At 47.0% G+C, this 23,541-nt stretch overlaps 1 protein-coding gene across 10 annotated transcripts in view; it reads right to left on the minus strand.

Moving 5' to 3' along the window:
• Positions 1-23,541, minus strand: part of RGS3 (regulator of G protein signaling 3) — a 154,019-nt gene that overhangs the window by 34,963 nt on the left and 95,515 nt on the right. For 2 of the 10 annotated variants that reach the window (XM_008958566.7, XM_024930074.4), the window contains one exon: positions 12,948-21,384. The exons of 7 other annotated variants lie outside the window; for them this stretch is intronic. In XM_008958566.7, coding sequence (XP_008956814.1) covers positions 21,277-21,384 — 108 coding nt within the window. In that variant the 3' untranslated portion in view covers positions 12,948-21,276. Of the gene's footprint in view, positions 1-12,947; positions 21,385-23,541 lie in introns of those variants that run through there. One more of the 10 variants, XM_034928881.3, reaches the window with a different exon arrangement.

Below are 23,541 nucleotides of genomic sequence, written 5' to 3' on the forward strand. Positions count from 1 at the left end.
TCTCAGAGGTACATAAATGATGGTGCTGTTCAGTACAGGAGAAACTGGGATCTAGAGAGTGGTAAGATCTAGGTGGCCCACAGGCCCAGGGGTCAGCACGCGGGTACTCAGGACCTGGGCCCCAATCACTGATCCACATATTTCATACATAACAAACACTTATCTGACACATGACAGCACTGCTCTAAGCACTTTCTGATTACTGATTGATGGATTGATTGATTGAATCCTCATAGCCCTATCAGATATGATTTCTTTTTTTTTTTTTTTTTTTTTTGAGACAGAGTCTTGCTCTGTCACGATCTTGGCTCACTGCAACCTCTGCCTCCTGGATTCAGGCAATTCTCATGCCACAGCCTCCCGAGTAGCTGGGACTACAGGCGCGCGCCACCACACCCAGCTGATTTTTTGCATTTTTAGTAGAGGTGGGGTTTCACCATGTTGGCCAGGCTGATCTTGAACTCCTGGCCTCAAGCAATCTGCCTGTCTCAGCCTCCCAAAGTGCTGGGATTACGGGCAAGAGCCACGTGCCCAGCCTCAGATATGATTTCTAATATCCCCATTTTATGGATGTGTAAGCAGAGGCATAGAGAGACTAAGGTCACACTCTAGTAAGTTCAGGGCTACAGATGAAGCCCACTTCACTTTCCACTGTGTCCTGCACCATGGCGCAGGGCAGCCCATGGAACAGATGAGCCCATCAGTTACACAGAGAACTGTACAACCCAACCACACAGGCAAACTCCACACTGTTCAGACAGGTTGGCAGCAGCTCCCAGGGCTAGGACCAGCGAGGTTCAGCAGGGACCCACCTCCTATTTTTGGAATACAGTACCCCCAAGCAGAGCCCAAGTCTTTAGACAGGCCCCAGGGGGGATGCAGCAACAGCCTGGGATGCAGCCAGGTGCCAGAGACAGGCTGCTCCCCTACAGCCCACACCACAGTGAGATTTCCGCTGTCTTCCTTTACTGCTTCCATTGCGTGAAGACCAATGCACCTCATGGGTTTATGCTCCCAAGACCCCATCACGAGCATGTAATTCAGCACTTTGGGAGGCTGAGGTGGGAGGATCATTTGAGCCCAGGAGGTCAAGACCAGCCTGGGCAACATAGGAAGACTCCATCTCTACAAAAAAAAAAAAAAAATTAAAAATTAGCTGGGCATGGTGCTGTGTGCCTGTGATCCCAGCTACTCAAGAGGCTGAAGTGGGAGGATCGCTTGAGCCCAGGAGGTTGAGGCTGCAATGAGCCGTGATAATTGTGCCACTGCACTCCCAGCTGGGTGACAGAGCAAGACCCCGTGAAAGAGAGAGACAGAGAGAGAGAGAGAGACAGAAAGAGGGGGAGAAGAAAGAAAAGAAAAGGAAAGGAAAGAAAGAAAAAGAAAAGAAGAGAAGGGAAGAGAAGAGGCCAGGCACAGTGGCTCACACCTGTAATCCCAGCACTTTGGGAGGTGGAGGCAGGGGGATAACTTGAGGTCAGGAGTTTGAGACCAGCCTGGCCAACATGGTGAAACCTCGTCTCTACTAAAAATACAAAAAAGTAGCTGGGCATGGTGGCATGTGCCTCTAATCCCAGCTACTTGGGAGGCTGAGGCACAAGAATTGCTTGAATCTGGGAGGTGAAGATTGCAGTGAGCCGAGATCACATCACTGCACTCCAGCCTGGGCAACAGAGCGAGACTCCATTTCAAAAAGAAAAAAAGAGAAAGAGAGAGAGAGAAGTCAGGGAAAGATGTGGTCCCAGGAATTCCAGAGCACTTCAGAGTAAGACTAGCCCCTTGCCCCTGCCAGAAGCTTCTTAGTTTTCATCACCCCCAGACACCCCAAGACTGTGCTGGGTACACACCGGCTTCAACTTCTGCAGAGCCCTGCCACTGTCCCAACTCACTGCAGAAGAAAGTGACCACCCCAGGCTGCTCTTTGAAACTCTATGGAAGTGTCTGTATATGGCCACCCCAGTCCAAGCTTTGAATCTGCTAACTCACTTAGAAAGCTCTGAGCTTTTACTTCCTGGGGCTCACAGCCCTGGTTTGGGAGTCTAGAGACTCTATGCAAAAAGGCCCTCCCCACTGCAGAGTCGGCCAAGAAATGTTAATTAGTTATTTCAATAACCACTGAATCCCTGCTCTGTGCTGGAGCCGGTACTAGGAACTAAGGATACAGAGCTGGCCGGAGCAGCCCGCCCATGGGATGGAACTTGGAGGGGGTCATGGCAGATGAAGCCACTGATGCTGCAAACGGGGGCTGCCGTGCTGTGTTTTGGCCTCTAGGACCCTAGCACCTGGGCAGGGGACACATTCTCCTATTGCTTGCTTGGTGTAGGTCTTGCTCTTCCTGGTGGCACGGGCCTTGTTCTGGGGCACCTGACACAAATGGTGGGGTGGGGTAAGACAGAGCGGGTATCCTCAGGTTCAAGTTCACAGGGAGCTGTGGTTTGTGGCCTGCAGAACCCAGGGTAAGCCCGTTCCCCTTCCTGATCTCAGTCCTCCATCTCTAAAGTGAGACCAGGAAGTGGTTGTCCAGTGGCCCCAGCCCTACTCCTCCCCTCCCATGGGCAGTCCCATGCCCCTTCAGGCCCTCTCACTAAAGGAATCAGCTCAGTCAGTGGAATTTAGAGAGAGCACAGTCTTTGGAGTCTAAAAAATCTGAGTGTGAATTATCCTGGGCAAGTCCCTTTACTATCTCTGAGTCTCAGTTTCCTCATCTGTAAAATGGGCCTCAACGGACCCTGAGGAGGACTAGACGACGTGGTGTATGTGGAATGCCTGGTACACAGTAAGTGCTCAATAAATAAGAGCCATCATTGTTATTGCTATGATGTCATTGTTGCTATCATCTGTGAAAAGACAGAATTCACCTTGAGAAGGTTAATGTAAATGGTAAAATTAAATGTGATAACACCTGTTGAGGGGCTAACAGATGAGGGCCTGGCGTGTACTAATAGCTGAGAATCATTACCATTTGTTGATGAATAGGCTATTCTCATCATGCCCAGCTTACAGATCAGGAAACTGAGGTACAGAAAGGTTACAAGGCGGAAGCCCAGCAGGCAGCATGGCTCCCAGGCCCATGCTCTTAACTGTATATTCTGCCCCTAATCTCTTATTCCCCAAATGTCTCCCCCTTGCTATCTGCCTCTTTCTCAGCAACTTGAGACCGCAATGGACGATTCCCAACCTGCTAATGGAAACGGTGGCTCCCAACCCAGCAAGGAGAAGCCCACACGCAGCAAAAGCCAGGAGACCAAATGTCCCCCTACAGAGCTAGCCCAGAGGCCTGCTGCTGGCTGGCTTCTGCCTCCATCCTGGGGCACGCTTTGCAGTCACCTCAGCAGTATCAGTCTGACCTTGGGCGGCTGTAGCAGCTCAGGATGGCTGGGAGCCATGACTGTCTCCCTTCCTGGCTCCGGTCCAACCAGCCACATGCTGGCCGGAGACTTCGGGCTTTTGGGAGCAATCCTCGACCCACTGTGCTTGTTGCCAGCTCCAGGGCCAGGCTGTGTCCTGTCAGCCCATGTTCCTGGGAAGTGTCCAGCACAGAGCCACTGACTCAGCTACGGGGAGGCCAGGCCTGTGACCTTGGTTGCTGGAAACAGTTCTCCACACACTCCCCTGGGTCCACCCACTGTTTGGACTGTTGGGCTTGAGCCCAAGCCATCAAAACAAAGGGTCAGTGGGGGAAAGACTGAAATGCTAACTTTGCTGCTGCCTTCTGCGAACCCTGGGGCAAGGCCAATCCCCCCCACCACCTCCAAGCCTCAGTTTCCCTGTCTCTAAAATGCACTGGGGTTGAACTAGATCAGTCCACTCAAAATGTGGTCTGCAAAATCATATGGGTTCACAGGCTGCTTGTTACCAGTCTGCAGTGAGATAGGTAGCAAGATTGATTGTGTTTAAAGAACTTCAACTTGACATTGCCACCTCTAAGCATGAGATGAGTGGACTGGTCTCACTGAATAGGGCATGGGCTAGCTCAGGTGTTCTCAAGCCTGCATAATAAATCACATGCAGTGTGATGCTACAAAATGTCAAAGCCCTTCACCACAGGTAGCTTAAGGAGCCCTGATTTAAATGGCTTTGTTTCATGAGAACTCACTAACTTGGACCCTATCATGATACTTACACATACAGTGGGACTCGATCCTGCCACCCAAACCACTCCCCTCCACTGCTCCCAGCTCAGAGAATGGCACCATCTGTTTCCCTGAGCTAGACTTTTTTTTTTCTTTAGGATGGAGTTTCACTCTTGTTGCCCAGGCTGGAGTGCAATGGCACAATCTCAGCTCATTGCAACCTCCGCCTCCCAGGTTCAAGCAATTCTCCTGCCTCAACCTCCCAAGTAGCTGGGATTACAGGCGCCCACCACCACGTCCGGCTAATTTTTTGTATTTTTAGTAGAGACAAGGCTTCACCATGTTGGCCAGGCTGGTCTCGAACTCCTGACCTCAAGTGATCCACCGCCTAGGCCTCCCAAAGTGCTGGGATTACAGGCGTGAGCCACTGTGCCTGGCCTGAGCTAGACTTTTGAGCACCATTCTTCTCCCAAACACTCCCCGTGCAATTAATCACAGAATTTTGCAGACCCCTCCTGCTATACATCCTGTGGATCTCTCACCTCTCTCAATCCCTGGTGCCTCAGCCCTAGTCCAAGCAACCATCGGCTCTCCCTGGCCGAGGGCAATAGCTCCACACTGCTCCCTGCCTCTCGACTTGCCTTCCTCCTCACCATTCTCTATGAGGCCAGCATCAGCTTTCTACAACACCCATCGACCCCTGCACTCAGGATAAAGTCACACTTCTTCCCACAGCTTCTCAAGACCAGCACTGTCTGATCCTGAACACCTCAGCCTCATCTCATGCCTCTGTTCCCCTTCCTCGTCTTCCCACCTATGCTGGCCTGCGTTAGGGTCCCCACCTAGAACAATCCTTACATCCCAAGCCTCCCCTGCCTCAGAAACTTTCCCCAGGTCCTCCCAGTAGGTGCTCTCATTAGGCCCTTTGGCACAACTGTCATCGATTTATCATATGCTGTTCATGATTGGTGTCCTTGCCCCACACTGGACCCCACATTAGACTGTCAGCTCTGTGGGGTGAGGACCATGCTGGTTGATGAGCCGAGAAGTAGACGACATCTGAGATCTGCCTGACCAGACCCCATTCACTTGAGGAACTAGCCTTCCCTCTCTCATTCTCAAGCCAGGTGATTCACAAGGAACCGACCCATCTCCCACTCCAGGGAGAGGCATATGGCCCAGGCCTCAGTCCATTAGTTTAACCCATCCCACTGTCCTCAGTGGCTGGAATGGGCACGTGATCCTACTTGGGCCAATGAGGATCAGGCCCAGGGACTATTGATGAAATGATTGAGGGAGTTCAACTCCAAGGCCATGGCCATAACCCTGGCCCTTCTGGCAGCAGCACTGCTACCACTAAGGGAGTGAGCCAACACCTAAGTAAATAGAACCAAGAAATGAAGAGGCTGAGGCCAGTTCTCAGTGACATTGCTCAAGGCTCTGAATCCAACTAGGCCTGAAGGCTACCCTCCCTAACCCAGTAAATTCCATTTACTCCTGGAAGCTGGGTTTTTGTCACTTGCAATTGGTAGATTGCTGACTAATGCATACTGCATCAACAGTACTTAGCACAGTGTTTGACACACATTAGGCACTGTAAACTTCTTTGCTCACTCATACAGTCATTCAACAAACACTCAGCAGTATGAAGGTGACTGCGTGTGTTCTATAAGAAGAGTCATCGCAGCTGCTGTTGACAGAGGTGACTACATGGACAAGAGTAGGAAGAGGGAGACCCACAAGAAGCAATGCAGCAGTCCCAGGGACAAAGAGGAGGCCTGAAGCAGGTGGCTGAGACCAAGGGAAGAGGAGGGAGGGAAGAGTCCCAACTCTAAATTCACTGGAGAACCTCTGACAATCCCTGCCCCTCTCTGGCCTCAGTAGCCCAGTCTGTTTCAGATCCATCATCCTAGCATCCCCAAGCTTTCCCCCACTGATTACAGAGTCCCTGCCTGTCGACACTCAACATTGTCACTAGAGAGTGCTGGGGGGAAGGGCAGGGTGGGCTCTGGGGTTGGGACCCGACAGGCAGGGAGTATAGTTTAGCAGCTAAGGACACGGGCTCTGGAGCCAGGTGCTTGGGATTAGAACCCGGCCTGCACCTCCTAACTATGCGACCTTGTATAATCTGCTCAATCTCTCTTTTCCTTTGTTTTCTCATCTATGAAATGAGGATAATAACAATAGTGCTGGGAAGATTATATATTATCACAGAAAGAAAGCACGCTTTAATGTTAGGCACCATTATTATTATTATTATTATTTGTAGTAGGAAGTCCAGAAAGAGGAGATTGAACATACAGAATAGAAACCATTCCTAAATTAATAGAAAATTTCCCTGAACTAAAGGAAGACTTGGGTCTTCAGACTGAAAGGACTTACCTAGTTAGGACCAGGAAAAATTACCAAAAGAAAACAAACAACTAGAAATCATCTGGGGAAATTTCTGAATTCCAAAGATTGGAAAGAGGAATCCTGGTTGTTTCCATAAATAAATTTTAGAGAATCAAGGAAAAACTGCTCTTAAAACACTAAATACTGGGGAAACCACAGAACACTGCTCTCAGGCTTCTGGGAGAGAAGGACGATTCACTTAGAATTTTCTACTCAAGCAAACTATGACTCAAACATGAGGGCAAATGTTTTCAGGCTTACAAGGATAAGAAAGGATACCGCCCACAGACCCTTTCTGGAAAAATTACTCAAGAAAGCTCTACAGACAAAAGTGAATTAAAATCGAGAAGTCAAGAATGAGATGACATGGTATGTGAGAGACAGAGGCAAGCCATGAAAACGGAAACATTTAGAGCCTTAACTACTGATAACTGAAAGTTAAGTGCAATTTTAAGTAGATAATTCTTAAAACAGAATAGTGCTAATGTTTAAAAATAGTCACAACCGGCCAGGGTGGCTCACGCCTGTAATCCCAGCACTTTGGGAGGCCAAGGCAGGCAGACCACGAAGTCAGGAGTTCGAGACCACCCTGACCAACAGGGTGAAACTCTGTCTCTACTAAAAATACAAAAATTAGCTGGGTGTGGTGGTGGGTGCCTGTAATCCCAGCTACTCAGAAGGCTGAGGTAGGAGAATCACTTGAACCCGGGAGGTGGAGGTTGCAGGAGCCGAGATTGCACCACTACACTCCAGCCTGGGCGACAGAGCGAGACTCTGTCTTTAAAAAAAAAAAATAGTCACAACCGGAAACCGAAATTCCAGACAATTATAACAATACCTAGGAGGTATGGAGGAAAGCAGAGAAGTATGGTCCAGCCGACATGATCATTATGGGTTAGAGGCCACGAGGACAGGCTACTATGGATCTGGTGTCATTCCTGATGTTGAAATATGTTCGTGACAAAGGTAAGGGTAAAGCCACTAGCAGACTAGAATTAGGGTGTATAACTCCAAAGGAAATTTTGCAGAATAATAGGGGTTGGCCTTGGGATGTTTACTAATAAACCATATTCTGAAGCTAAAGTCATTAAGTCTAACCCGATGTAGGAATAGACAGATCAAAGAGGGAGATGAGAGAGCTTAGAAACCAAACCATCCATATGTGGAAATTTGGTCTATGATAAGTGAAGAAAGGAAAGACAATTCAAAAAAATCGGGTTGGAAAAACTGGTCAAACCGTTTGGGGGAAAAAATTAATAAGAGTTCCATCTGACACCAGGCATTAAATTAATTGCAGATGAATTTAAAATGTAAATGCAAAAAATAAAAGAATAAAAGTACCTGAATAAAATTTAGATGAATATTTCTCATAATCTAGGGGTAGGAAAGACCTTAGAAAATATAGGTGCTCTCAACCCCCCAAAAAAACTTGATTACAAAAAAAGTTAACTTCTAAATGATAAAAGATACTATAAAGTTAGAAGGCAAATGACAAACTAGAAAAATAATTATAACCCATATAATAAGCAAATGGTTAATATTCTAACCACATAAAGAACTCTTACAAATGAGATAACGCCTCAGTAAAAAACTGGGCAAATGACATGAATGAACTGACAAGCCAAAGCAGAAATATAGGTGACTGATCAACATAAAATGAGGCTGGATGCAGTGGCTCACGCCTGTAATCCCAGCACTTTGGGAGGCTGAGGTGAGTGGATCACTTGAGGTCAGAAGTTCAAGACCAGCCTGGCCAACATGGTGAAACCCCATCTCTACTAAAAATACAAAAATGTAGCTGGGTATGATGGCGTGTGCCTGTAGTCCCAGTTACTCAGGAGGCTGAGGCAGGAGAATAGCTTGAACTCAGAAGGTGGAGGTTGCAGTGAGCCAAGATGGCGCCACCGCACTCCAGCCTTGTGACAGAGCAAGACTCCATCTCCAAAAATAAAACAAAATGAATCTCAACCTCGCTAATAATGAAATAAATGTCAATTAAGATTAAATATAATTTTTCACTTCTTGTACCAACAAAGAATTAAAAGCAATAACATTCCATTTTATGTAGGGTGTAGGGAAGCAGGCACTCTCATTCACTGTGAGTAGGAATGCAAATTGTACATGTACTTAACCTCTGTTCCTTTGGTTTCTCAACTATAAAATAGGATAAGAACAATAGTGTTGGGGAGATGACATGTGTAAACAGAAGGAAAGCTTTTTTAGAGCACTTCGGTAGTGTGTGCCACACTCTCTCCTAACAGAAAAGTGCGGCAAGATGTTTATTGCAACATTGCTCAGAATATCAAAACATTAGAAACAATCTAATCATGCATCAATAAATTAAATACATTATGGTCCACTGGCTATTCAAAATAGAGGGAGAAGTTTAGGTGCTGATGGAAAATATTTCTTTCTTTTTTTTGGAGACGGAGTTTCTCTCTTGTCGCCCAGGCCGGAGTGCAACGGCACAATCTCGGCTCAATGCAACCTCCGTCTCCAGGGTTCAAGTGATTCTCCTGCCTCAGGCTCCCCAGTAGCTGGGATTACAGGCACCCAGCACCACACCTGGCTAATTTTTGTATTTTTTAGTAGAGATGGGGTTTCGCCATGTTGGCCAGGCTGGTCTCGAACTCCTGACCTCAGGTGATCCGCCCACCTCGGCCTCCCAAAGTGCTGGGATTACAGGTGGGAGCCATAGAGCCCAGCCATGAAAATATTTCTATAATTATATAATATATATTTCTATAATATATTTATATATAATATTATATATACATATATATATATATATATTTTTTTTTTTTTAAACAGAGTTTCCCTCTGTTGCCCAGGCTGGAGTGCAGTGGTGTGATCACAGCTCACTGCAGCCTTGGCCTCTCAGGCTCAAGTGATCCTCCCACCTCAGCTTCCCAAGTAGCTGGGACTCCAGGCACATGCCACCGTGCCTGGATAATTTTTTTTATTTTTTGTAGCGATGGGGTCTCACTATATTGCCTAGGCTTGTCTTCAACTCCTGGACTCAAGTGATCATCCCACCTCAGCCTCCCAAAGTGCTGTGATTACAGGTGTGAGCCACCATTCCTGGCCTATATCTTTATAGATGAGTTACAAAAATGTATGTATAATATGACATTATTTAGTAAAACAAAACATAGCATATGTCTACATATGTGCATGGGGGGAAATCTGGAGGAACCACATCAAACATATATTAGTAATTATTGATTGGAAATGGGCTTGGGGAATGGGGGTTTTATTTTATTCAGTTTAGTAATGTTTGGAATTTTTTGGTACAAGTTTTGTGCATGTATATTACCAGTTAAAAAACCAAATGTAATGCTAAATAAATATTTTCATTTGTAATATAAATTAAAACTTTAAATTCCCTCAAATAAATTTAACAAAAAATGTGCAAGACCTATATGAATTCTTTCTAAAACTTTGGGAAATCTTAAAATTTGCATAAATGAGGAGACACATCCTGTTCTCAAATGAGAAGACCGTATTGTATAGATTTTAATACTCCCCTTTTAAATGTATAGTTTGAAATATAATTACAATGAAAGTCTCAACGATATTTTTGGGAGGGGCAGGGAGAAGATAAGGACTGAATTATAAAGCTACAATTAAAAAGTACACTGAATTTCATTTAAAAGAATAAATACTTTGGGAGGCCGAGGCGGACGGATTACGAGGTCAGGAGATGGAGACCATCCTGGCTAACACATTGAAACCCCGTCTCTACTAAAAAAATACAAAAAATCAGCCGGGCGTGGTGGTGGGCACCTGTAGTCCCAGCTACTCTGGAGGCTGAGGCAGGAGAATGGCGTGAACCCAGGAGGCGGAGCTTGCAGTGAGCCGAGATCACTCCACTGCACTCCAGCCTGGGCGACAGAGTGAGACTCCGTCTCAAATAAATAAATAAATAAATAAATGTATGAGAAGAGGGGGGAAATAATTTTTAAAGAAAACTAATAAGAGGGTACTTGTCCTAATATAATGCATAAGAATTGGAGCAAATAACTATTTGAGAAAAATGAAAAGTAATCTGCCTCATACTATATGCAAAAGTAAATTCCCAATTGATTAAAATATTAAGAGTTAAAAAATAAACCATAAAATCCAAAGGGAAAAAAGTGAGTATTATATAATCCTAGAGTGAATATCATATGCCAAAGGCAAATAATATTTTTCAAGATTTATAGTCATTAAGAAAATGCAATAAAAACCATAATGAGATACTACTTCACTCCCACTAGAATGGCTATAATTTTTTTAAATGAAAAAATAGTGTTAGTGAGGATTTAAAGAAATTGGAACCCTCATATACTGATGGTAGGAAAGTAGAATGCTACAGCCACTTTGTTTATTTATTTATTTTATTTTTTGAGACAGAGTCTCGCTCTGTTGCCCAGGCTGGAGTGCAGTGGCATGATCTTAGCTCCCTGCAACCTCCACCTCCCAGGTTCAAGCAATTCTCCTGCCTCAGCCTCCTGAGTAACTGGTACTACAAGTGCCTGCCACCACACCCAGCTAATTTTTGTTGTTGTTGTTGTTAGTAGAGACAGGTTTTCACCATGTTGCCCAGGCTGGTCTTGAACTCTGGACTCAAGCAATCGGCCCACCTCAGCCTCCCAAAGTTCTGGGATTACAGACATGAGCCACCACGCCCAGCAGTACATCCACTTTGGACAACAGTCTGGTAGTTTCTCAAAAAGTTAAACATGAGTTACCATTTGGCCCAGCTATTCCACTCCTAGGTGTACACCTAAGAGAAATAAAAATATATGTCCATACAAAAAACTTGCACACAGATATGTATAGCAGCATTACACAGAATAGCCAAAAGGTGTAAACAACCCAAATGTCCATTAACTGATGAACGGTTAAACAAAATGTGATATTCCATACAACAGAATATTATTCAGCCATGAAAAGGAATTAGGTGCTGATACATGCTACAACATGGATGATCCTGAAAACATTACGCTAAATGAAAGAAGCCAGTCACAAAAGTCCAAATATTATATAATTCCCTTTATATGAAATGTCCAATATAGGCAAATCTACAGAGATGAAAAGTATGAACTAGTGGTCGCTTAGGGTTGGAGGAGATGGGGGAAATAATGGATGATAGCTAAGTAGTATGATTTCTTTTTGAGATAATGAAAATGTTCTAAAATTGATTGTGGTGATGGTTACACAAGTGTGTGAATACACTAAAAGTTACTGAATTGTGTACTTTAAATGGGTGAATTGTATGATATTTGAATTAAATCTCAATAAAACTACTCTAAAACAAATGATAGATATGACTAATAAGTCAGAAACATCTGTAGTTTAAAGAAATAATAAAAATAAAAGGCTAACATACAAATATCCTTATTATATAAAGAGCTCTTTGTGAATTAATAACTAAACTATAAAAATCCCAATAGAAAAATGAGCAAAAGACTTGAACAGGCTATTCCCAAAAGAGGCAACACAAGTGACCAGAAGGCATATAAATAAATATTCAACACCTCTAATAATGAAAAAAAGAACCTATTAAAAAATGTAACAATATACCGTGTTGGTAATGATGAGGAGGAATAAACGTTTTCTTATCCAGACTATCTCGGTTTACTTGATTTGATTGAGGAGTTTCCTGGCAAGCAAGATTTTCAATGCTAAAAAGGGGAAAATCCCAGGCAAAGTAGGATGAGCTAGTCAATTCAGATGAGATTAGAAATCAGTACAACCATTCTGCAGGGTAATTTGGCAATAGGATCAATAATCCATTTTATAAATATATAACCTTTGACCCAGAAACTCTACTAACAGGCATTTATTCTAACAAAACATTCATTCATTCAACAAATATTTGTTTATTTAGTTCCTTTTTGAGATGAAGTTTCACTCTGTTGCCCAGGCTGGAATGCAGTGGCACAATCTCAGCTCACTGCAACCTCCACGTCCCAAGTTCAAGTGATTCTCCCACCTCAGCCTCCCCAGTAGCTGGGACTACAGGCATGCGCCACTATGCCTGGCTAATTTTTGTATTTTTTGGTAGAGACAGGGTTTCATCATGTTGGCTAGGCTGGTCTCGAACTCCTGACCTCGGCGATCCACCCACCTTGGCCTCCCAAAGTGGTGGGATTACAGGCATGGGCCACCACGCCCAACAAATATTTATTTAGAGTTGAATGTGTACTAGGTGTTGAACTGGATGCTGGGCATGCCAAGATACACCTAAGAGGATTTTTTTTTTCATTCAGAGACAGGGTCTCACTGCTGGAGTGCAGTGGAGCAATCATAGCTCACTGTAACCTCAAACTCAGGCTCAAGCCATCTCCCATCTCAGCCTCCTGTACAAGGATTTTTATCTGAAGTTTTTGTAACAAAGAAAAATTGCAAGCAACCTGAATGATAAACAACTGAAGATTACTTAAATAAAGCACGTTTCATCTACACAATGAAATACTCCACAGGCACTGAAAATGATGTTGTAGAAGAATATTTATTGAAATGGAAACATGGATATACTACGCTGTTAAATGGGGGAGAAAAAGCAGGTTAGAAAAATTGCACCAGTAACCCCAATTTGCAAATAAGATATATGTGTGTATAAACGAACGCCTGACAGGACACATTCCAAAATGTTAACAGTGGTTTATCTCTGGGTGCTGGGATTAAGGATGAACTTCATTTTCTTCTCCTGGTTCATCTGTATTAAATGTTTTCTTCATAAGAAACATCAATCACATGGATTACTTTTGCAACAACACAACAAAAAAAAAGTCAACTGCATTCAAACAAACAAAGAAAAAAAACACCTTCCCATGCCTCATGAGTAGAGGCCCCAAGGAAGGGGGTTATAGAAAGTCAGATACATGTTCACTGCTTGGTTTTGCAACAAGAGCTACTATTAAGTACCTACTGCATGCCAGGCATTACAACAGATCCCCTTTGATCTTCACAAGACCCCAGTGAAATCAGCATTCTTGTCTCATTTTACAGATGCTCTGTGACCCATCAGTAATCCCATGGCTAGTGAGAGGAAGAGCTAGGATTTGAACCCTGGCCTGTCTGTCTCTAAACCTGCAGGAGGCTGCTACTACCTCAGCTGCCTCTTCTTGTTCCTGGGGAGGGGCAGGGAAAGGTCCTGAGCCACTGAGGCCTCTGTCCTGCAGGCCAGATCTAGGCTGGCCCTTGTCCTCCCTCCCTGCAGACAGTCCAAAGAAAGGAGGACAAGACAGCAAGGGAGGGGACACCAGCAAGAGGAGGTGTGGCACTGGACAGCCAGCTGGCTGAGGTCAGGGCTCAGGGTGGGCCAGCTGGGGACTCCTCGCCTGCCAGGCGACTCTCAGGAAGCCTGACCACATCCGGTCCCAGGAGTTCCCAGGCTCTGTGCGCCCAAAGGCAGTGACAGCAAACCTCAGCACAAGGCCTGCAGCCACTGTGCTGAAACAGCCAGGGAAAAACAGCCTGCCAACTGGGCCCTTCTCCCTGGGCTTGCTTGACACCAGCCAGTGCTTTCTGCTCTCCAGGCCTCCAGGGCCTCCTCGCCTGTATGAGGAGGGGGTGTGAGGGCTGATGGCTCCAGGACTCTCCCAGATGGAATTATGTGACTCCATGGGACTTCCTCACATCGGGCCTGGCAGGAAGAGGAAGGGGGTGAGGCCTCCCCACCCAGCTCCTGAAGGAGCCCCCTCCTCTTCCCCTCAGCTCTGTTCCCACTGCTATTTTTAGAACAGACCACAAGGAGTGTCTCCACCACTCCAGCCATGCTCCTAGCTGCAGGTAAAACACAGCAGCCCCATTCATTCTGCTCCAACAAGCACATGCCAGGAATTTACAGACAAGCCGGAGGACTAGACAACCTCTCCCCACGCCATTATCTGAGCTGCTTTCTCAATATTTCCATTACAGCCCAACACAGTGACTTACATTTCCCAAGGCCAACACAGTGAGTTGCTGAGTGAGACAACCCTAAGACCATCTGTGACCCCTTTCCCGCCCCCAGCCCAGCAGAATCTTCAGAAGTCACCGACTACATGCCCTTGGCCAAGTTTTTGCCTCTTTCACTTGGTTTCTACAACCTAGCTTGTTAATCAATTGATCTCAGTGGGGGAAGGAGGAGGCTTTCCAGCTCCACATTCAAAGTTTCTATGGTTCTACCAATATTCTAGTCACTCATAAAATAAATACTATATTCCCAAAGTCCACCTGAGTATTGATTACAGGCCTCTGAATGCATTTTCCCACTCAAAAGTATGTTATAAATGGTGGTCAGCTTCCTAGGCCAGCTTACTTAACCCTTAATAGTCTTCCATCAAGTAGAAACAGTAGAAAACCATATAGCAATAATAGACTTCAACCAAAACAGAAACACACTAACACTTAGGACAATTTTTTGAATTTATCTTGGGTAGTGTTATCCCAGCAAAAGTGCGTAGGTACTAAAGGTGATGAAAAAGCCAATGGCAACTTATCGGGAAGAGTCTGAAGGAGACTTCTGACCACACCAGAAATGAAAGGACTGCAAATCAGTGACCACAAATTCCACGCGGAAATTAGCCTGATGGCTTGGACTGGGAGTTGGAAAGGTTAAAGAATGTACTTGCATACATATTAGGTTGGTGCCAAAGTAATTGCGGTTCTTGACATTACTTTTAATGGAAAACACCACAGTTACTTTTGCACCAACCTATATACACGTGAAGTTGAAACAAAAGAGTTCAATGTGTATACCCAGCCACCTGAGCAGAAAGGAAGGAGGGAAGGGGAAGATATTGGGTTGGAGAGCCCGTCTTGTGCTGGCCTCCAATAGGGGAGGCTGGAAGAAGCACCTCTAGGGGAGAGGAGGCAGTAATGTGCTCATAATTTGGGTGTCTGTGATGAGGACCCCTTTCTGTCTAAATATACCTATGTGTGATAAGTACATTGATGAATATTCACCAGGAACAACATTTGCATAGGGCCATACACATACACTCTGTTTCAATGTGAAAACTAAAATGCCTGTTCCCTTTCTTCTTTTTGCCTGGCATTAGAGTACCGAGGCTTTGCAGTCTGCCCATTCTCCCCTCTGAAATCCCTCATGGAAATGTTTCCATGGAACACCTATGTGTCTCAAGACAGTGACTGTGATGAAGAACCTAGCCAATTCTCCCCCTAGACCTGGATCTTCACCTTTTCTGAGGGGAGTAGCTACTTTATCCTCATCTTTATTGTTATATCCTGATATTCTGGAATCAGATGACTCCTGGAGACCATCTGAATTCAACTCCCTCATTTTTCTTGGTAAAGGAACAGAAGATCAGAGATGTGAAGCAATTTGCTCAAGGTCACACGGTGAATACCAGCAAAATGAGGACTCGAGGCAAGATTTTCAGAATCACTCGCTGGTTTTCTCTGTGAGCAAGGGGCTCGGTGAGAGGTGAGCCCCGCAATCTACAGCAGCAGCTCCAACTGGGCTTCCTTTGCCTCTGGGAATTCCCCAGTGTCAGCATGGGAACACAGTGGTATCCATGACCCTGAAATGAACCTGGTCAGACCTTCATAAACCAAGTGCAGATCCATGCTCTGGTCTCCACAAAGCTGAGGTGCAACAGAAAAAGCTCTGAATCCAAAGAATCAGGAGACCTGAGCTCTAGTCCTGGCTCTGACACTAACTTTTCCCATGACCCTGGCCAGGTCACTTCTCTTTTTGCACCTGTTTCCTCGTCTAAATTCTAGAATATAGGAGAGTTGAACTGGACAGTCTAATTCAATCCTACAACCTCTACTGAGCACCTACTACAGACCGGACAACAATAGAATCAAAGACAAATAAAATATAACATCTACTTGCTCCGAAGAAGCTCACAGTCATCCAGATGCTAAGGATGAATTGTGCTAAGGGGGAAAAAGTACTCTGGGAACCACGAAGGGGGAAGTCAGGACTCCTGATGCATGCCTGAGAAAGGTGTTCTCAGAGGAGCCACTAAGCCTTGAAGGTTGAGGATTGCATCCAGCAGGGACAGCCAAGGAGGGCAGTCAACGTCAGGCAGATCAAACACCCTAACTGTGAATGTGCACAGTGAGTTTAGAGAAGGGGAAAATTTACGGTGTGGCTGGGCTCCAGGTGCAAAGCAGGAGTGTAGTGCTACCAAGGAGAGCCTGGAAAGCCAAGCTTTATTCTGAAGACAGTGGCCTCCCACAATGGTCTTTAAGCAGGAGTGTGACAGTCCAGTCTCCCTGGCCCTCCCAGCTTGGATGGTCTGCAGTTACAGGAAAGCCATATAGCAAAATAATCAAAAGCAGGTGCCCTGGAGCTGGGCTGTCCAAGTTTCAATCCTAGCTACCCACTAGCTGTGTGACCTTGGGCACGTTTCTTAACTTCTCTGAGACTCAGCGTCTTCATATCTAAATTGGGCATAGTGAGAGTAAATGTATAACAGGGATAACACACCTTGTAAGTCTGCATGAGGATTAGATGAGACAGGGTAGGTAAAAAGCTTGACCCTGTGCCTGGCTCATCTTGTAAGTGCCCACCAGGTTACCTTATGTTATCATTCTACCTTTAAAACCAAGGATCTGGGAACAGTTTGGAGGATGGATGGCCCTATTCAGAGAAAGTCTTCGAGGAACAGAAGGCGAAGACAGGATAGAGGGTAAGGTTGCACTGTCTTCTTCAGGGGCTAAAAAAAACAATAGCAAGATGGCTGAGACCAAGAGCAAGACAGCGAAGAAGGCAGTCTGTCCACTGATAGGACAGCAGCAAGGAATGGGGAGGAGAGCTGGAGGCTGCCTGGAAACAGTTTTTAGGGAGAAGAGTCTGCATCTCTTGGGGGAGATGGCTGAAATCAGATCCATTTGATTCCCCTTTATTCAGGGCTGAGATACTAAATCAGTCAATTAGCAAAATCTGCGCACAAAACCTGGCGGGTTCCGCATGGGCAGGCCCTCTCTGTGCCCTCAGCTGGTCTCAGGTCAAAGGCCTCCTTCCAGTACTTACGCTGGGCACAAGCCAGCCTGAGCCTGAAGCTATACCTCTCTGCCTTTGGCCAATATTCCATCACTGCCAAGCACTCCATGACTCTGTCTGCTGATCCTTTTGATGCCAAATTCAAAAGGGGAAGGGGTGTAACCTAACCATTCCAGAGCTCCCTGAGAACCTGTCTTAAGGAGCTCAAACTGATCTCTCATTTTAGGCTTTTTTCAAATCTTGTGGGAAGCTATTGATCTTTTCAGCCTGTGCCACCCTCAGGAAAATGCATTCTGGAAGTTTATTCTCCACTGGGTGGAAAATAAGGCATCTCGTTTTATTTATCCTAAAAGCATTCCCTCTACAGCTTGATGGGCCACAGCTTCTGACATGCCGGATATCCCTCTCTTGCCTCTTCCTGGAGATTATTGATTTCTCTTACTTCTATCCCTAAAAGACAAACCTTTTTATCAGAAATGAGTGGTAGATTAGGTTCAAAGGCCTTGGCTTGAGGGCAAGCTTGGTCCTTACCAGCTGTGTGACCTAGGATAAAACATTTAACTTCTCAGAGTCTTGGTCTCTTTCATCCATAAGACAAGGCTGCTGGGAGGCTGGGGGGAGATCATGCCTGGGGACCCCAGTTGCCATCTCCAAAGTTTAGGCTCTCAATGTGGGACTTTCGCTGTGGGGAGCCCTTCCACGTTGCAAAATTGCCTGCATTTTCACTTTGCAAAAACCCTCTTGGTGCCTTGGTGCCATGTGTGACAAATGAGGACTTTGGTAATAGAATTTATGGGGAAAAATAAAGAATAAAAATATAAGACATATATAAATAAATGTCATTATTTCCAAAAGGTCTGCAATGTCCCAACCCCCAAATAGCCAAAAGACCCAGGCCAGCAGAGATCCAGGCCTGATGGCTTACAGGATAGATGAAGAGTTTTAAAAGAACCAGAGCCTGAGACATAAAAAGAAAAAAAAAAAAACATGAAAATGGGATCAGAGGGTCGGGGGTGTGTGGGGAACTAAAAGAATCACTTTGTATTCAAGTTGCACAGATGGTCTTTCCAACAATAAATGGTTGTGCTCCCATCTTCCCAGCTCCTGGGCCTGAGACACCAAACCAAGACAATTAGCCCATCAGGAAAGAGGCCATTGTGTGCTTCTTAGCATGATTTATGTAGCAGGGAGGGGCTCGGCAATGTTTCCCGTGATTATAGCTCTCAAGTGCAATTTCCATAGCTTGTTCATCATCCTGGACAGCTAGGATGGACTGGGATGCTGGACAGCAGTGGCCATCAGGTCATGTTTCATCTTCTCGAGCCTGTGGAGCCAAATTAATTGTTCGATCGATTTGAGAGGCAGAGCAGCAATGGTGCTGTGGCTCACCACAGTCACTGCCCAGGGCCCACCAGGAACTGATGTCCACTTCCCTAACAGCCGGACCTGGGACCCTGATGTGAGCATCTGCTCGACTCAGCAGCTTGTCAGGACAGGCTGGGTGAAAAGTCCTGTCCCCAGGAATGTGTGCTGCATTCAGACTGTCCATTTCTTTGTGGCCAGAGCTCCTGTACTCTGCACCTGTCTGGTAGACAGAGGTAGGTCACCAGGTCCAGGAGAGATGAGCTTGCTGCCTTCCCAGACAGGCGAGTCTCCTGTGCCTCACATTCCCCTTAATGTCATTTTGTAAGGGAATCAAATGAAATCAAAGTGCAGCTTGCTGTCTGTGCAGACCCAGCTGCTCAGCCTCTCACAAATCCCCCCCGTGGGCTGAGCCCTGGCAGACAGAGATGCTGTGTATCACTGGTCCCACTTCAGGCAGCGTTTACTCCCCTGCTGGGTGGGGGGCATTGGTCTGGTCACAGGCAGATCCAGCCCATCCCCTGTTAGACTGTTGAGTCAATATGTCTGATCTTTCCTAGGTTGAGAGGAGGATAAGTGGGAAGTAAGGGGTGTATTCTCTTCTAGGCCACCATTTTTGGGGTTCAAGTGGCCATAGCAGCTGAGCAAGCTCACAGGGGCACAAGAACCTTTCTCTAAAGATGCTGAGGTCTTACACAACACAAAGAATGTCCAAGGTCAGGGAACCTCTCTGGCCTCAGCCAGCCCTCAGCCTCTCTGACCCTCTTTTCCTATGCAAGTGACTCTAATCCTCTTGATACCCTTTTGCCCATGAGCCGTGTCCCTCAGACCTGCAGCCTTAGGCTTCCCTCCCTCTAGGTCTGGCAGTTAGATAAGAGTATGAGAGCTGCCCAACCCTGGGCTCCAGCTGGAGGTGCAGCAGGCAGTGAGTGGGCTGGGCTCAAACGGCTGTCCCCTTGGTTGGTCTTCCTTCAGCCCTGCGGCAGCACAGTCTCCACTAGAGCTGCTAGGCCACCCCCAGCCCAGTCCCTGGCCCTCGGAAGCCCCATGGAAAGCAAGCCAAGTCAGTTTCCAGCGCACTGTGTGGCAGCTTCCTATCACAATGCTCAGCATGGGACGGAAAGACAGCACAGCAGCCCCTGCTAAGGCCTGGGCAGCAGTGAACTCTCCCACCTGGGCCAGGCTGAGCACTCACTGCCCCCAACTTCCAGGAACACTCCTAGAACTCAGCACTGCCCCCATCATCCCCCACGAGGCCTGGCCAAAAGGTGGCTCTGTGGGGAAGGTCCTAATCCTCACTCACATCCACTGAGAGAGGGGCCATTGAGGAGGAGGGTAGGCAGGGGGATGGGGCAGGGAGTCATCTCTTCTCCAGAGCCTGGCATTCAGGCATCCACCTCCCCAGCCACCATCCAGGACAAGCCACCAGGACAGTCCTCACCTGGAGAACTGAAAGAGCCCCCTAACTGATCTCACACCCACTTGGGCCCCTCCTATGTGTAAACGGATCTTGTAAAAATGTACTTGCAACTCCCTTCCTCAAAAGCCTTCAATGGCTCTCCAGTGTATCTAGAATGAAATCAACAAGACATCAACTACCTCACCCACTGTGTCTTGCCCCTCACTAAGCTCCAGCCACACTGGCCTGCTCACCATTCCTCCAGCCCGCTGAGCTCCTTCCCATCTCAGGGACTCTCCACGTGCTATTCCATCCACCGCGAACACTCTTCCCCAAGTCCAGGACTGGCTCCTTCCTCTCCAGCCCACAAGTCTTGGTTTAAAAGTTATGTCCTTCCCCATCCCCACCCCCACACACAGCACTCTAAGTACAATTCCCTCTTAAAGAAATCTGTGTTTTTTCTTTCATAGATGATCACAGCTTGCCATCACGTGTGTGCATGTGTGTGTGTTGGTGTTGACTTATTTAACGCTCACTCCCAGCTAGACTGAAATCTTGATGAGAGCGAGACCATATCCGACTTTTTCTCCACAGTATCCCCAGCTCCTAGCACAGAGCCTGGCATAAAGTAGATGCACCCGAAATATCCATCGAATGAATGAGCCAATGTGTACAGGTGGAAAATGAGTGGATGGGCGGAGATGTCCTCTGGCAGCAGCAGATCATGGCATTGTTCTTCATCAGGGTGACCTCTCCCAACCTCTCCTGCTGCCCCCAAGGCAGGTCCGGGAGCCACCACTGGAAGCCCAGATGTGGAATGTCCTCCTCCTCCTCCTCCTTGGAAGGAAGAAGCCTCTGAGTCCTCTCCTCTTGGGACTTTCTGCTGCCAGTCTCTGCATGCCCACAAGGCCTCTCACACCATTGTGGTCCTTCTGTTGACATCCATATGCACCCTTGGGACCACTCCCTTCAGATGACCCTAGACCCACCATCTTGGTCCTCTGTTTCAGGTCCAGTTGAGGTGAGGTTACTGTGTGGTAGGGGATGCCCAAGAAAGGGTTAAGTTGCCAGAAGCAGAGTCCCGCCCTTGGGTTTGCTCAGCCAATCAGAGTCTGTCCTGGTGAGGTAAAGCTTCTATCCTGGGTGGCATTGGTTGAGTTGACCGGCCCCATCTCCTGCTGGAGAGAGCCGAAAGGGTGGAGTTTCTGTGGAACCAGACAGAACTGGAATTAGCTCGCTGTCTACTCAGGCCGGGCTGCCTGACTGCAGGACCTGCCTCTGTTCCTTTCTAAGGCACTCACATACCCTGGCATCTCCAGGGCTGTCTCTAGTGGCCCCAGTGGAGATGACAAGGTGGCACGCACCTCACCGTCACATCTGGGAGAAGTCTTAGAGCCAGAGCAGACAAGGAGGCCTCAGTTTCCCTGCCTGGGCCCCTGGAATATGGCAGATGTCTACCAGGAAGTGACATGGAGCAGTTGTCATATGTGCTCCGAGCACCAGCAGCAGCTTCAATGAACAAGGCCCCCGATGAATCTTCCCATATGGACAGCACTTTAAAACCATGACAGTGAGAACGATAGCGGCTAGTTCAGAGCTCCTCTTGCATGCCACTTTGCAAAGCACATCCTGAGTTCAATCCTCACAAGAAGCCTCTTAATCCATCCACTTTACTGATGCAAAAACTGAGTCTCAGAGAGGCTAAGTGGCTCACCTGAGGTCACATTGCTTACTGTGTTATTTTGAACTATCTGTCATGTCTGTCTCCGCCACCAGACTGTGATCTCCCGAGGAAAGGGGGTGATGGATTGCTCTGTGCGTCCCTCCCCGTGGAGCACAGGACCTGCCCTGAGAATGGGGCCAGGCCCCACTGCACTGTGTCTGCCCTTCTCATCCTAAGGGCTTGGTTTCCATGCTTCTCAGAAGGCTTCCTGGAGCCCAGCCCAGCACCAGGCACATGAAGGGTACTGAGCAGGAGGCTCGCGGCACGGATGATGCTTGGATAGCCAGGACCCCACTGGATCCTTCTTAGGACCCGCAAGCATGGCTTTCATGCTTAGATCACCACTCCAGTGCCCTCCTCATCTCTCTCCTATTAGGAGAATTCCATAGTGACAGGGACCAGGTCTCATTCATCTCTGTGATCCCAAAGGATCTAAACCAGTATCTGGCACTGAGAAGGCATTTATTATGTATATTTGCTTGAATAATCAAAAGAATATATAATTTTCTCTCCCTTCTAGCTTAGAACCTGAATGGCCACAGGTGGGCCCAGCTCTGAGTTATTCTAGATTAGAAGCCTCGCAGCAGTCCCCATGCAGGGAGTTTAGTACAAGGATTCCCAGGCAGAAGAAGAAAGGTAGGCGCCCCCCAGCTACAGATAATGAAGCAACAGAGGGGCAGAGCTCTGAAGAGGAAGGAGGGGGTGATGAACAGGAGTAGGAAGTTGAGACAAGAGAGAAAGTAGTTCATTTATTTCTACAAAAAATGGAGACTAGATGGCCCCCGGCCCTCAGCTTTCATGAAAATCACAAAGCCTGGAGAGATAGAAAGAGCCATGGGCCCAGTGCCCAGATGGGACTACTAACGCCACAGCAGCCAGCGGCTGCTGAAGGTTCCACAGCATGGGAGTGACCTCCCAACTGTTCTTTAAGTCCATCTTCCCCTGACTCCCTCTACCTTCCCAACAAGCATATATTTCATCTTCAAGGTAAATTGCACTTATTACGTTTTGTGAATTTGGGAAGAGCTTTACATTCCTTAAGATATTTAAAGAATCCCCCACATCTGGGTGTCAGCAGACACTTTTGAAAAGAGCATGGGAGTTTGGGGAGTTGCCTTACAAACCCCCTTTTCCCAGAGAGGCATTTGGGTGGTGCAGGGGTGGGGTGGGGGTCTAGGCAGTGTTTTCCTTTGTTCAGCAGAAGGTGGAGCATCCGCAGAAAGAACACAGAAAAGGCATTCAAAGGTGTGCTACTCTTGAGATCAGGAGTTCGAGACCAGCCTGGCCAACATGGTGAAACCCATCTCTACTAAAAATAAAAAAATTAGCCAGGTATGGTGGCATGTGCCTGTGGTACCAGCTACTCAGGAGGCTGAGCCATGAGAATCGCTTGAACCCAGGAGGCAGAGGCTGCAGTGAGCTGAGATCGCACCACTGCACCCCAGCCTGGGTGACAGAGCGACACTCCGTCTCAGAGCAAATCGGTCCAGCAGGACCCTTATACCTGAAGAGCAAGCAGCCAGCCTCCGGGCTCTGTTCGGCCCTTTCTCTTCTGCCCTAGAGACGGAGACCTTAGTGGCCAGCCCTTGGTAAAGAGGTTCCTGGTCACCCCGAGGCTGCCAGGAACTGACGGAACTGA

This window comes from Pan paniscus, chromosome 11 (assembly GCF_029289425.2).
Source record: "Pan paniscus chromosome 11, NHGRI_mPanPan1-v2.0_pri, whole genome shotgun sequence".
In the NCBI taxonomy this organism is placed as follows: domain Eukaryota; kingdom Metazoa; phylum Chordata; class Mammalia; order Primates; family Hominidae; genus Pan; species Pan paniscus.